Raw genomic sequence first — 15,616 nt, 5'->3', positions numbered from 1 at the left:
ATAGTGTAATAATTTAATTAACAACATGTGTTTTAACTAAACCTTTCTTGGAATTTAAAAATTTTGGTTAAGTAAAATTACTTTCTCAATGCCAGATGGAAAGTAGTCTTCTTGTGTTGAAGGCCTTCTCTCCCTATACATTTCTTCTGAAAGAATGACAATTCTTGTGTTAGTGTTTGGCATTTAGTTTTTGGTTAAGGCAGTGCAGTGACCAGCTGGGTCAGAACTGAACCAGGATTTATGACTGGGTCACAAATTTGGAGCAAAATTGTTTACTGTATCTTGCAAAAACAAATAAATTATAGCAATGAACATAATATATTTTAACTTCTTGCCTAGAAAGCTTGAGTTGTTATATTTAAGAAGATACTGATCATGACTATGAGGGAAATTGTTTAGTCATACTTGTTCTGAATATAATAAACCGAAAAGGTAAAAAATGGATTGATTTTTTTTTAGAAGACTAAAGAGTATACCATTCTCTTATTTATTTAATTCTAGCATCAGAATGTAAGTTTTTGAAACGGTATAAAAAAAATCTCTTCAGTATCTTTATTTTCCATCTCCTTGTTTAAATGAATATTCTGTATAATTAGCCTTGTGGGTTTTCAGGCCCAAATACAACATTTTTGGAATTTCTTATTTTAGTTAGTGCTAGAACTTTAAAACAGTAGTCATGAGCTGGGAGTGGTGGCACATGCCTGTAATTCCAGCACTCAGGTTGCTGAGGCAGGAGGATCCCCACAAATTCAAGCCCAGCCTGAACTATATTGCAATACCCTGTCTCTCTTTTTTTTTTTTTTTTGGTACCGGGAATTGAACTCATGACCTCAGGCTTGCCAGGCAAGCACTTATGCTGCTGAGCTATATCCCTGGCCCCAATACCCTGTCTCAAAAAAACAAAATAAAACAAAACTAATAGTCATTGCTTAACTGTTGATTTTTCTGTATGTGATATATGAATTATTAATAACTTTATTTCTCCCAATTTTTATTTATATATTTTGTTTTTGGTATTTATATATTTATTTATAACTTGATATATTTTTATAATGTATGCTTATTTATGAAAATATATATGTGCTTGTATTTGTGCATGTAGATGTTTGTGTAAGATACTGTATATGTGGTATGCACCAACATGTCTGGTTTCAATTTTAACATTTACTAGGGAAATTTGCAAATGTACTTAAAAGTGGAATAATATAATGAATGTCCATGTATCTGTTACTCACTTAAAAAGTGAACATGGCACTGAACAGGTTAGTTTTCTTATATGCATTGTAAAACTGTATATTTAGAAAATATCAATATGATATAGCTAGTGATAAAATTTGAACATTAAAAAATCTACCCATACTTTATTGTAATATATTAATTACACTTTTAACATACTACACATTAATTCTAACGTTTTTTAATTTACAGAATATTTTTACCAACCACAGTTTGGATATAAATGTCAGGTGGCTTGCTGTGCTGTATTTTAAACATGGAATTGACCGTTACTGGAGACGTGTAGCACCTCAGTAAGTTCCATCAGTTCCCCACTATAAAAATTTACAAATTGAAGGAGGTATAGAATGTATCTGTGGATGTAAAAGAATGGATTAGTGCTTACTTCAGCTGTACATATATATGGTACGCTTAGAACAGAACAGAGGTTAGCTTGTTTCTCTACACAAGTCTGACATGGAAATTTGCAAAGTAAATGATAGTTAGAGGAAGAATCCTACCCTCTAAAAGTTAAGTACTAATGAAAAGTATTGTACATAGTTAATTCCAAATCAACCAGAGCCCTGTTTTTTTTCCCTGGGTTTTGTTCTGTGTGTGTGTTTTGCCCTTCTGCTTGTGAAGATGATGCTGAATGATTAAGTCATGTTAAACAAAAGTTTTTTTCCCCCTTTTAAAGTATGATGTTAGGAGTTTGAAAAATGCTATTGAAAAGGAAATCCTGACTTATTTCTGAACCAAGTTAAGTCCTGAGTCCTCTGCATTTTTGCCCCTGTGGTCAGGATGGGTTAGTATATACTTGTGATCTCTTAGATCCAATTATAAATGTTATAGATGGTTAAGGGAGCAGTTTTCTCTTAATGCTTAATTACATGTTGTATAATTGATGGCAGTGAAGACAGGACATTGGAATCTGTTAGGAAATAATAATAAGTACTATAATCATTGCCTTCCAGTAGATGGCACTATAGCTCTGTATATATTTTGAGCCTTAAGACCCTTTTTGAGAAAACTTGTCTGAGAACTTTAAAGTGCATATAAAAGATTTGTCTTCTGCTTGGAGAACTGGACCTTGTTTTTTAAGTGTACATTTGCAATCAGTAGACTCTCAAAAGCAAAAGTGCTTTTTGCCCCCTAATTCTTCAACCTGGGGTATTTTCCCCTGACCTATTTTACTCTTCATTACATTTATTACACTTATTATATTTATCAGTTATAGGATTTATCTTTTTTCTTTTTTTGTGAGACAGGGTCTCACTTTGTAGTTCAGGTTGTTCTTGAACACACTATGTAGCCCACTGGCCTGGACCTTGTGGTGATTTCCTGCCTCAGTCTCTTGAGTATGGGAATTACAGGTGTGTGCCTCCACACCTGGCAGGATTTATCTTTGATATTTAGAAAAAAGTAGATGCTTATTGTCTGTCTCCATCTTTCTGTTTTTTGCGTCTTCTCTTGAACATATTCATAAATGTTTTAAGAGTGATTTTGATAACTGCAGTGTCTGTACAGTACTCTTGTTTCTATTTGTGTTTTGGTTTTGGTCCTTTTTTTGTTGATATGGCTGGTAAATTCTGTTGGAATGTTGAACATAGTATAGTTAAAATTGGAGAGGTTTTAAATTATGTTATCTTCCTCCACAGAGAGTTTGGGTAAATAAATAGAAAACAACCTTAATGTAGTTTGGTTGGTGTTTTTTTTTTTTTTTTTTTCCCCCCGGTTAACTGTTCATCTCAGGTTATAGCCTTTTTAGGGTTTCAACTGTAAACCTTGGATTTTTACCAGTATACTGCCTTCTTGCTGGGCATGGTGGTGCATGCCTGTAATTCCAGCTACACAAGAGGCTGTGGTGGGAGGATTGGGAGTTCCACACCAGCCTGGACAACTTAGTGAGACACTGTCTCAAAAATGAGTTTGGGGGCTGGGATGGGGTTTTTGCTTAGTGTGGGGGTGCTGGGTTCCATCCTCAGTGCCAAATATTCTTGATGGACTTTGAATTTCAGCTTTTGTCTCTCTAGAAGTATACGATTTGCTCAAATCTCCTTGTAGCTCTTTAATCTCTTAAATTGTTGCTTTCAGCTTGATTTCTTGTGGGTAGATGCCCAAAGGGGAAATGTATTGTTTTATCATAATTCATTCCCTTCTTTCTGAGGCCTTAGTCTCCTGTGATCTGGCTACCTAAATTTTAATTATATTAGTTTCCTAAGGCTGCCGTAATAAATGACCACATACTGGATGGCTGAAGACAACAGAAGAGCTTGTAAGAAACAAGACTTCAGAAAGGTCTCGTGACTGTGGAGGCAGAGATTAGAGCAGTGGTGCTGAACCTGTGGCACGCATGCCACAGTGGGCTGTTTCTTATCATTGAAAGCTATATAAGGTTCCCATCACTGGATTAGAGTAATGTGTCTACAAGCCAAGAAACACTTAGGATTGCCACCCAGTCAAGAAGATAGAAAGACATAAAAAATTCTTCCCAGAGCCTTCAGAGTGAGCAAATGCCTCAATTTTAGACTGCAGGGCACCTGAACTGTGAGAGAATGTAGTGGTTTCTGTTGCTCTTCACTCAGGTACCCATGAGTGAAAACTATATGGAGACAAAATTTTGAGTCCATGTAGTTTTGTACTGGGGATTGAGTCTAGGGTCTTTGCACTGTGCTGCATCCCCAGCCCTTTATTTATTTTGAGAGAGACTCCCAAAGTTGCCGAAGTGAGACTTGAACTTGTGATCCTCCTGCTTTAGCCTCCCCAAGTGCTGGGATTACAGGTGTCTGACACTGTGCCCAGCTAAACTAATTGATTTCTGAGATCTCTATTCCAGGTGTTCTCTGATTCCAGGTCCCTTTTCCCATAGAACAACCTCACCCAGATTTTATAAAAGTATCTAGTGAAAGACTAATATAGTATTTACTAATACAGATTTTTTTTGTAAACTGTTGTATTTTTTGTAGGCACCTGATTTTACATTAATAAAGTGAACATCAAAATATTAATTATCCTGGGTTTGTATTATATTGTTTACTGTGCTGTTTCCTGCTTATGAAGGAATTTTATGTATCTCACTTGAGCTGGCAGTATTTAAGTAATGGAAACAATTTACTAAAAACATTCAGGATTACATACATAAAGGACTTTTTATTGTTAAAATTTGTAGTAGTTCTCATCGGCATTCATTATTAGGTGGCATTATTTTGTGTAATACATTTATCTTTTTATAGTGCTCTCTCAGAAGAGGAAAAATCTACATTGCGTGCAGGGCTCATCACCAACTTTAATGAACCAATAAACCAGGTTAGTGAGAGAATGAATGCTAATTATTCTTTCTCTTCTCTTAATTTTTGTTTTTTTTTCCCCAAGCTAATCTGTTTCTTGGCATTAAAAATCTACATTATTTCCATTTGTGATGTTTCTATATTTACCTTGTCCTCTGGTTTTTAAAATTTTGAGATCCAGTTATAGCTTTTAGCAATTTTGGTTAAATTTGGCTATTAATGACTTGAAATACAGAAATCATTTAAAAATATACTTGTATATTTTTTGGCTTCTTCTGTTTGTGAGCCAGTGAAAAAACAAATGTTTAAATAATTATCATCCTACTGCATAGAAATTACTATTATTTCTAAATAGGAAGAAACAGCTTATTATATGGTGAAGGCCTGGAGGTATGAGACTGTAGAAATTAATTTGAGTGATTTAAAGATGATCTACTGTTTTCCAACTTTTTTTTTAAATACAGGATGGCTTCAGGTTTTTATCTTTTCCTATGTCATTTTCAATTCTCACTACTATTTGGCAGGTAGATAGAGATCTACTTTATAGTGAAGCTTGATTTATTGTGGGTAGATGCCTAAAGGTGAAATGTATTGGTTCATCATAATTCATTGCTTTCTCTCAGAGACCTTAATCTCCTGTGTTCCAGCTCCCTAGATTTTTAGTTATATTAGTTTCCTAAGGCTGCCATAATAAATTACTGGGTGGCTGAAGACAGTAGAACAGCTTCCCACGTATAGTGAAATTTTTTTCTAAGAATAAGTTTGGTTTTGCTCATAGGTATAAAAACTCTTAACTTTTCCAGGATAACAAGTATTTATTATACTTGATTATTTCAACTTTAAAGCAGATTGTATTCGACAGTAGTTTAATGTGGTTTTATTTTGACCTGTTTAGATGATCTCAGTTCATTTTTTTTGACAAAGAAGATGTGAAATAGAGGATGGAGTTATTTTTATTAGGGTTTGAGTTAGGTGGGTTGGGGTTGGGGTGATTGAGATAAAACTATTGCCTACGTGTTCTGCTGATCGGTATTTATGAAACACTGTAGAAATATTATATAAATATTCAATATTTGATATTAACTTTTACTTTTAAGTTGGTGATTCTTTATAGCTATAGATCTTTTTCTATTGCTAAAATTGAAGACCTAAAAGGATTATATATGTTGATATTTACTGTATTAGAAATGAAAACTAAGAAATTTTGTTATAAATTTTAAAAATAATAAAACTATACATAGTTTGTTAACATAAAGAGCATTTTTTGTTTTTGTTTTGTTTTTGTCTTTTTGAGACAGGGTCTCATGATGCAGTTTAGGCTGGCCTTGAGCTCGCTTTGTAGCTCAGGCTGGTCTTGAACTTGCAAAGATCCTCCTGCCTCAACCTGCCGAGTGCTGGGACTACAGGCATGTGCCACCACACCTGGCTTTTTGGTTTGCTTTGTTTTTGAGAGAGCATTTTTTGAAATGAGCAGTTATAGCTGTTTTCCAAAACAAGATAAATTTAACTAGAAGAATGACTTTGTTTTGCACTTTTGCTTATCTCTAATGTCTATTAAGAAGACACCTAGATTTTATTTCTGCTTCTTCATGTGCTCTGTTGTGATACATTATTGTGGTAGACGCATATGAAGAAAACAAGCTTTACACTGAAAGGGAAAAGCAAGACCTTGGGCTAGTGAAAGGCACTAGGGGTTTATGGTCTTGCACTTTTGAGAACCACTGTCTTAAATATTTGTTACATGAAAGTTTAATCATTTTTGTTCAATGTATAATTAACCAAAAAGGTAATTTTTAACAGAATGCATTCCTTATCCATTGCTTTGATTTCATACATTTATTTCTGATGATTAAATTTTTTCCTAGATTGCAACTCAGATTGCAGTGCTGATTGCAAAAGTTGCTAGACTGGATTGTCCTAGACAGTGGCCTGAACTCATTCCCACTCTTATAGAGTCTGTGAAAGTGCAAGATGATCTTCGACAGCACAGAGCGTTACTTACCTTCTATCATGTTACTAAGACACTGGCATCTAAACGTCTAGCTGCTGATAGAAAACTGTTCTATGATGTAAGTTATGTAACATAGTTAATTTGATTATGGACACACTACTTGTGTGAAAATGAATGTTTTCTCTGTTCATGTGATTGAAATATTATGAATATATTCTAATTTTAACCTGTATAGGGATGTGAATGGGAAAATTACTTAGTTGCCAATGAGGAGGATTGGTTGTTAGGCAGCATTCTCAAAGCAAAGAGGCCTGAGGCAGATAACATAGCTCAGATGAAGTAATAGTTCTCCTAAATAGAACAGTGGGAAAGGCCAGAGAGTTGAAATTTGGGAAGTAGAAATGACATGATGTGTCTTGGGTAATTGATGCATATTGAATTGATGTACCATTGGGAGGTGGTTTGTTGGACTTTTCTCCTTTCACTTGCTTTGGTGCTTTTTTATTTGACTTTTGCCTTTTTGCCTGCCTACGTATTACATTCTCTTCCTTCCTTCTTCCCTCTCCCCTCCCTCCGTTCTGCCCTTCCCTTCTTTTCTTTCCTTCCTTCCTTCCTTCTTCCCTTCCTACCTGCTTCCCTCTCTCCTTCTCTTCCTCCCTTCCCTCCTCCCCTCACTCCCTCCTTCCTTCCTTCCCTCCTTCCCTCCTTCCTTCCCTCTCCTCTCTCTCTCTCCAATTTTTTCTTGCTCTTTCACAGTGTGGAGGATTGATCCCAGGGCCTCTTGCCTGCTAGGCAAGCACTGTACCACTAAGCTGCATTCCCTTGACTGTTTTTGACCTTTCAAAATAGTGATTTTAATATTGTGTATTTTAACATTTTGCATTATGCCATGCATTGCTAGTAAATCAGAATGTTTGTTACCATGTTGTGTTCTTGCTTACCTTTGGTAATTACAGATAAATTAAGTATACATAATTTGAAATCTTATGTGATTATATGATAAGGCTCATGAAACAATTTCAGGTGTGTTCTTAATTATGAATGCTCTCCAGAAAAAAATGGGATAATACTGCTCTGTAAAAAGTTTTTTTTCCACAGGGCCTAGTGGTGTAATTCCAAGTACTTGGGAGGCTGAGGCAGGAGAATTGCTGTGAGTTCAAGGCCAGTTTGCACTGAATAGTGAGTTCAAAGCCATCCTGAACTACTTAGGGAGAACCTGTCTCATCAAACCAAAAGGTTTTCCCTCCCTTCCTCCTTCTGTCCTTCCCTCTTTCCCTCGCCTGCTCCTTGTGTCCGTTCTCCTGTCCCTTCTCCAGTGGCTACTTTATTGCTCATGCTTTTCCCTAAGCTAGAGGCTTTCCCCTGGGAGCTTCCAAGGTTCCTTTCGCTCCTGACTTTAGCATGTGGTCTTAATGAGCCTTTCCTAGGTTTCCTTTTTTCTGACTTATGCTCTAGTCTCTACTTCACCTCTCATAATTAGAGGAGCTTTATTCTAGAAGGAGATAGCTTAGTTCTGTGTGAAAAGGAATCACATAGTGAAGAGTACACAGCACATGCACATGAAGCAGTCTAATGGAAAGAACTAAGTGAAGGGAGAGTTCTAGAAGAGATTCTAGAAGACAATACCTGTTCTAGTTTGGTTCTTTCATTATAGTGCTTTTATTCTTGGACAAATAGCCAGCCAGCTGCCTCTGAGGACTGTTTAGTTGGGGCACACAGTGTAGTGACTTGGTATAAGGAAGGGGAAAGGGGAAGAGCAGTGTACAATCTTGAACTGTATTCCATGTAAAAATATTAGTTTTCAATCTGTCAAGCTTAGATTGAGAGGTTTCTGGGCTTTGGACCCTTCACTTTGAGTTTATGGCTTGGGAATTTATGTTTTTTGTTAAATTTTGGGACAAGGTCTTGTTATGTAGTTCAGGCTGGACTTGAACTCTGTACTTGGGAGTCAGTAGGATTGTAAGTTTGAGAACAGCTTGGGGTATGTAGTGTCTTTAAAGTCAGCCTGGAACATAATAAGACCTTGTCTCAAAAAAACAAAAACCCCAAAAGATGTGTAGTTTAGGCTGGGCATGGTGGCATTCCCTTAATCCCAGTACACACAACTGCTGAGGCAGGTGGATTGCTGTGAATTCCAGGCCATCCTGAACTACACACTGAGACCATGTCTCAAAAGAAAAAAAGCTTAATTGAAGATACATATGTGGGAAGATATTATTATACAGAACAATTTTGCTAGTTAAAGCTGTTCCTATAATTTTGGTATCTGAAGTGGAGAAATCATCCTCTTAATATGTTTACCATAGTGCCACCATAGTCTTCTGCTACCAAATTAGTTTCCCACATAAAAATATAAACTCGTGGTTGAGGTGGTTGCAATGACAAAGTAATACAGGGAACACTTAAAACTGCTACCAGCTGTTCAGTGTGTCCTAACAATTTTTATATCTGTTCCTCCTTCCATATTAGAATAAATTAAATTTTTTAATTAAGTTTATTGGTACATTTTTGATATGCATAGTGATCACATTCATCATAGGAAATTTGTACCTATACATGGTATAACTTGGTTCGTTTTTTTTCCCATTCCCCTGCCCTCCCTTCAACCCTTCCTTATTTACAAAAGCTTTGTATAATAGATTAAATTTTCACAGATGACCAATTATAAAATCAGCAGTTAAGAGCAAATTATTCTGGAGTAACAAAATTGAGCTTGATTTGACTCAGAAAGGAATTCGTTTTTGATAAAACACTGTGCCTTTTCATACAAGCCTGGATGTTAAAAAATTGATATTAACTTCAATTAAAATCAAAATCTAAAGTCTCTGAAGGCAAGAAAATTTAAAGTAGAAATAGTAATCCTAATGTAATTATATGCATTAATTAAATAATATTTCACAGTTCTGATGTGCCCACAAACATGCTGTGGTAAATGAAGTAATCTAAACCTAGGGGCTGGGGATTTAGCTCAGCGGCAAAGCGCCTGCCTGGCGAGAGCAAGGTCGTGAGTTCGGTTCCCGGTACCGGAGAAAAACAAACAAACAAACAAACAAAAAACAAAAAAAAAGAAGTAATCTAAACCTAAAAAAAGATGAAAAAACTTTTTAAAAATAATACTTAGTTTTAGAAATATGGTTTAACAATTATGAAAAGACCTGTTTTTCAGAGAAGAATGTTTCGTTGTAGGAGTAAGTAGGGATTTTTCAGCAAAAGACTTACGATTTTTTAAAATTTCCTTTCAGTTCTTAGGTACACTAGATTGTTTCTATGGATGTATAATCTTATCCTAGTGATGCAGGAAAATAAAAACTCCCAACCTGAGCGGTAACTAGGACAAGTTCGTGTTCTCTAAAATCGAGGAATAAATTTTAGGAACAACGGAGGTTAAGAGCAGAATATATTTATTGAGGGAAAGAAAGCTTCTGTCCAAGGGAGGGACAAAAGAGGGCCTGAGTGGGTTGCCCAAGGACCTTGCCCTTCCCGGGGACTTTGTAGAGCAAAACCCCGAGGTGAGGTGGGTCCAAAATAGGGGGAAAATGGGAAATTACAAGGTGGGCAAGAGGTGGGACAAAACTATGGTCAGCCAATAAGATTACAAATATAATAGTTCAGGTAAAATTGAGTAAACTGGGGTCAAATGGGGAAGCGAGTCACAGAGCAAACGGGCATGAATACAGAACAGGGGCTTTTCCTGTAGGGGTTTGGGCTAGTGACTTTTTTTTTTGGGCTAGTGACTTTTTTTTGGGCTAGTGACTCTTTCTGGCTTTTGGAAGGTGGTGGTTACTTGAGTATCAATCCCTGATGTTCATACCTAAAGAGGTATGTGGGTGCATTTGTTTAGTTCTTTGTCTTGAGGTCTGGCCCGCAGGTATCTTATCTTGTCTTTCTTGTTGGTTCCTTCAAGGGCCTGGCCCTGTCTGACTGCCTATAATACTTCTATCTAACTCAGCTGCCTATAACACTAGGTAAATCTATATATGCATCATTTAAAATTTCGAGATCGCTAAGGACAGTGGCATGTGCCTCTAGTCTGGCTACTTAGAATGCATAGTTGGAGGATTACTTGTGTCCAAGAGTTCAAGACAACCCTAGCAACATAGAGACTCTGTTTTAAAAAAACAAAAACACACACACACAAAACCAAGAAAACACCAGGTTTGAGATGGAAATCTTAGTTATAACATAACTTAAATTTAGATGGTAACAACATTTTTTTGAAATGGCAGAAATTGAACCCACGCTTTGGGCATGCTAGGCAAGTACTCTACCAGTAAACTGCACCCCCAGCCAGTGTCCATCATTATACTGTCTTACAGAGTATGTTCACCATTGGCAAAAATCTGTGGTACCCTTATTCATCCCTTCCTCCCCTCAGTCTCTTGAAAAAAACAGCTTGTTTCACTGGTTATATAGTTTTGCCTTTTTCAGAATGCCATTTATTTGGTATGCAATTTTGTATCTTTCCAGATTAGCTTCTTTTACTTCCTTATAAAAGTTTGTTTCTTCTATGTCTTTTTATGGCTTGCTAGCTCATTTCTTTTTAGTTCTGAATAATATTCTGTTGTGTGGATGTACTACAGTTTCTCCATTCATTTACTAAAGGACATCTTGGTTACCTCAAGTTTTGGCAATTATGAATAAAGCTTCCATAAACATCCATGTGTAGTTTTTGTGTGATGTTTTCAGCTCTTTTGGGTAAATAGTAAGGAGCATTATTGTTGGATTGTGTGGTAAGACTATTTTTTTTTTTTTTTTTTTTTTTTTTTTTTTTTTTACTTAAGAGGCCATAAAACTGTCTTTCAAAATGGCTGTAACATTTCACATTTCCACTAGCAAAAAATAAGGGAGCCTGTTACTCTTGGCTAGCATTTGGTATCGTCAGTGTTCTGGATTTTGGTCATTTTAGCAGGTGTCTAGATAGGATAGCTCATTGTTATTTTAATTTGCACTTAACATACAATGTAGAATACTTTAATATGCTATTTGTTTTCTTTTGCAAGGTGTCTGTTAAGGTCTTTGAACTATTTTTAAAATCAGTTTGCTGGTATTATTATTGAGTTTAAAAAATTTTTGTATATCTTTGATAACAATCCTTTATGTGAAATTCCTTTTGCAAATAGTTTTTTCCTCTCTGTAGCTTCTCTTTCGTTCTCTACAGTTTTGCAGAGGAGAATTTTTTAATTCTAATGAAGTCCAGCTTGTTAGTTCTTTGTTTCATAGATTATGCCTATAGTGCAGCAGCTAAAGTCACTGCCAGACCCGAGGTCATGTAGATTTCCTGCTTTGTTTTGTTGTAGGAGGTTTTTATTTTTCATTTTTTAATTTTAAACAAAATAGTACAAAAAAAAGAACAATACAAAATACAAACAAAACAAAGCAAGGACATTAAAAATGATACGGTGTTTCAAACCAAATGATAGAGATTAACAGTGGTTGTTATATTACATATTGTTATCTTCAGCGAAGTTGCTCAGATTACCAAATGTAAGAATAGAAGATTGATCAAATCATTAAAGGGAATAAGAAAATAATAATTTAAAAGAACATTAGAGGCAGTACATGGTTTCACTAGGCAGAATTGTAGGAATTCACCAATGGTTGTTATACTGCAAATTGTTGTTGTCGCATAAGTCACTCAGATTACCAGATATAAGCATGCAAAATTGTTCAAAATATATAAAAAAAACCTTTTAATCATTAACTGTTCCCATCAACAAACCATCAGACACCAGTGGTACAGTTATGTCACCGATCCATATATGTATAAAGCCTAGTACTTTCTTTTTCTTCTTTCCCTCATCCCAGTTGTTCCTTCCTTTGAGCAATTTCTTTCCCTTTCTTATTATCTATTGTACATTTTGGGTTTTATTTACTCTTTCATGTTCTTACACCAGGGAGACAATGTGATGTTTACACATGTGGGTCCGATTTATTTCACTTATGAGTATGGTCTCTATTTGCATCCATTTACCTGTGAAAGCCTTGAGTTTAAATCTCTTTTTTAATAGCTGAGTAACTCCATTGTATAGTATACTCCATTGTATAGAAATACCACATCTTTTGTATCCATTCCTCAGTTGATGGGCATTTGGATTGTTTCCAAGATTTAGCTATGAGAAATTGCACTGTGATAAACATGGCTGGATATATATCGCTATGGTATGACATTTTAATTCTTCTGGAAAAATACCCAGAAGGGGAATAGCTGTGTTAAGTGGGGCTTCCAAGCCGAGTTTTGTGAGGAAACTCCAAACTGATTTCCACAGTGGTTTCACCAATCGACACTCCCACCAGCAGTGGAGAAGTGTTCCTTTTTCCCTACAGCCTCTCCAGCATTTGTCATTGTTTGATTTCTTAATGATAGACATTCTTTGTGGAGTGAGATGAAATCTCAGTGCTGTTTTAATTTGCAATTCTCGAATGACTAATGATGTTGAACATTTTTTCCTATATTTATTTGCCATTAGTATTTCTTCCTCTGAGAGGTGTGTGTTCATCTCAGATGCCCATTTTTGGATTGGGTCTTTGAATTTTGGGAGCCTTATTTGTTTTAATTCTTTATATGTTCTAGATGGGAGTCCTTGTTGTAGGAGTTTTTATATGTTTATGTTTTATAGGATGTTTGCATTTTAATCCCTGTTTTTCCCCCAGAAACAAGTCTTTTATATATTTGACTTTATTTCTTTATCTTTTGTGTCTTCTTGGCGTATTGTTAGGATTTTGAACTAATGAACTCATTAAATTTTTGCTGTATAACCAGTTTGTAATTTTGCTGCATATCTAGTTAAGCTGCGTACCAGTTAAAGTTTTTAAGTTAGAAGACATACGCTTATTGAGAGAACACAACCAACTTCTGTTACCTTTCAAATGTATTATTTCCAAGGTGATTTTTTTTCCACCTCTATCCCCTCCTCAAACCCTTTGTCTAAACATCATCTGAATTTAGGTTTCCAAGGTGTTGGCACATTAGCTTTTCCTCTTTCATGGATGCTGTGTCATCCAAAAATTTCAGTGCGAATCTATAAAAACAATTTTAATAAGAATACTTTCCATAATCAGTTTTTCTAATAAAATTTTTAAGGCGGGATATTAAAAGTTAATCTTAAATTCTTCTTCCTAGGAGTAAAAAGACATTGAATGCTTATTGTGAACAAAAGATACGTACAGTATTGAGGCAGACAAAAGACATTAGCAGTAGTTCATGGGGAAGTTCATAATCATACGAACTTGACAAAAATCAGGATGCTACTAAAATATGCCATGAAGAAAACTGAATTATATTGTGTAGCTATTATGGTCAAAGATGAAACTTTGTAGAATTTTAAGAGCTAAAGAGCTCATGAGGACTAATGGTCCTGCTAAACAGCATATACATTATTTGGATGATAATAAAAGAATACTGTGTGGCAAGGTAAGTCAAGTTACATTCTTCAGAAGGGCCTTCTTGAATTACTACTTTCTTTGGAAGGCAGCTGTGCTCACCACTATACCACCAATGCAAATTATTATGTTCTTTAAATAAACAACTGAAGTGTATTCATCAGCTTTCTGTTGCTGGGACAAAAACAAGACTCCCACAGCTTAAGAGAGGAGAGGTTCATTTTGGTATAATTTCAGAGATTTATTGGTTGGCTGACTCAAAAGCAAGCCATCACGGTACAAGGGCATGGTGGGAGAAAGCTGCTGAACTCACAGGAGAAAGGGGAAAGAAGCAGTGTGGATGGAAAAGAGCCGGAGAGAAAGGGACCAGGGACCAGATATAGTCCCCAAGTTCATGCCTGCTATGAGCCACTCTTGGTTATTTCTTTTGTTATGCAAAAGTTTTAAAATTTGATATGATCCCATTTGTTGGTTCTTGGTACTGTTTTCTGTGCAGCTGCGTTTCTGTTCAGAAAGTCCTTGCCTACACCTGTGACTTCAAGAGTTTTACCTATTCTGTATTCCAACAGGTTGTGTTTTTGTTTTAACATTTAGTTAGTTGTTTGATCCATTTTGCTTTTAGTTTAGTACATGGTGAGATATGTGGATCTAGACTCAATCTTCTCCACACCATTTATTAAAGAAGCTGTCTTCTAGTGTATGTTTTTGGCGCTTATATCAAAGATTGAATAGTAGAATGTGTTTGGGGTTGTTTCTGCATCCTCTATTCTGTTCTTATTGATCCTCCAGTCTGTTTTTGTGTCAGTACTATACAGTTTTTATCACTGCATCTTTGTAATATAACTTCAAATCTTCAGTAACTTCAGTTCTCCAAAAAGAATTGTGATGCCTCCTGCTTTACTCTTCTTATCAAAGATCGCTTTTGTTCTTTTGGGTCTCTTCTGGTTCCATATGAGTTTGAGGGTTGTTTCTCTAGTTCTGCGAGGAAAACTTTTGGTATTCTGATTGGAACTGTATTGAATTTGTAGATCAGTTTTGGAAGTGTAGCCATTTTGACTGTTGGCTCTGCCTGTCTGGGAACAGGGGACATCTTTCCATTTTCTGATGTCCTCTTCTGTGTCCTTTTTTAGAGTACCATACTGGTAGAGGTCTTTCACTTTCTTGCTTCAGTTAATTCCTAAGTATTTGATTTTCTTGGCACTACTGTGAATTTTTTTTTTTAATTACTTAATTTCTTTCTCAGTGGATTCATTATTCGTATACAGAAACATTGTTGCTTTCTTATCCTGCTGTATTGCTGACTTTGGTTACAATTCTAGAAGTCATTAGGTGGAGTCTTTTGTGTTTTCTGTGAAGAGGGTCATGTCATCTGCAAATGATAATTTGACTTCTTCTGTTCGTGTACATACATCTGTTTTATTTTTCTTGCCTAATTGTTTTTACTAATGTTTGGAGCACTGTGTTAAACAGGAGTGGTGACAGTAGGTATCCTTGTCTTGTTCCTGATTTTAGAGAAAAAACTTTCAGTTTAAGAAAGAACTTTTTGATAAGTTAACTTTAAGGAAAGAGAAACTAAAGTTGATTAACTTGATCTTTAGAAGCATAGAACAGGAACTGTACCAGGGTGTAGCTTGGTGGTATAGAACTTGGTTAGCATGCACGAAGCCCTAGATTCAATCCTTAACACCACAAACAACAACAAAAGGATCTGTGCACTGAACAGAAGGGACATTGAGAATAGCCTGATGTATATTGTATCAGTCAGTGTTTTACTAGATAAACA

The 15,616-nt window shown here is 35.7% G+C and overlaps 1 protein-coding gene across 2 annotated transcripts in view; it reads left to right on the top strand.

Moving 5' to 3' along the window:
* Positions 1-15,616, top strand: part of Ipo11 (importin 11) — a 191,351-nt gene that overhangs the window by 21,607 nt on the left and 154,128 nt on the right. For both annotated transcript variants that reach the window (XM_005392641.2, XM_013518422.1), the window contains exons 3-5: positions 1,429-1,529; positions 4,449-4,521; positions 6,368-6,571. In XM_005392641.2, the coding sequence (XP_005392698.1) occupies positions 1,429-1,529; positions 4,449-4,521; positions 6,368-6,571 (378 nt within the window). The remainder of the gene's footprint in view (positions 1-1,428; positions 1,530-4,448; positions 4,522-6,367; positions 6,572-15,616) is intronic.

The sequence above is a fragment of the Chinchilla lanigera genome, unplaced genomic scaffold, assembly GCF_000276665.1.
Source record: "Chinchilla lanigera isolate Chin_1 unplaced genomic scaffold, ChiLan1.0 scaffold00045, whole genome shotgun sequence".
NCBI classification, from domain to species: domain Eukaryota; kingdom Metazoa; phylum Chordata; class Mammalia; order Rodentia; family Chinchillidae; genus Chinchilla; species Chinchilla lanigera.
The sequence above is the reverse complement of the archived record's forward strand: the minus strand, read 5'-3'. Positions and strand labels throughout refer to the sequence as shown.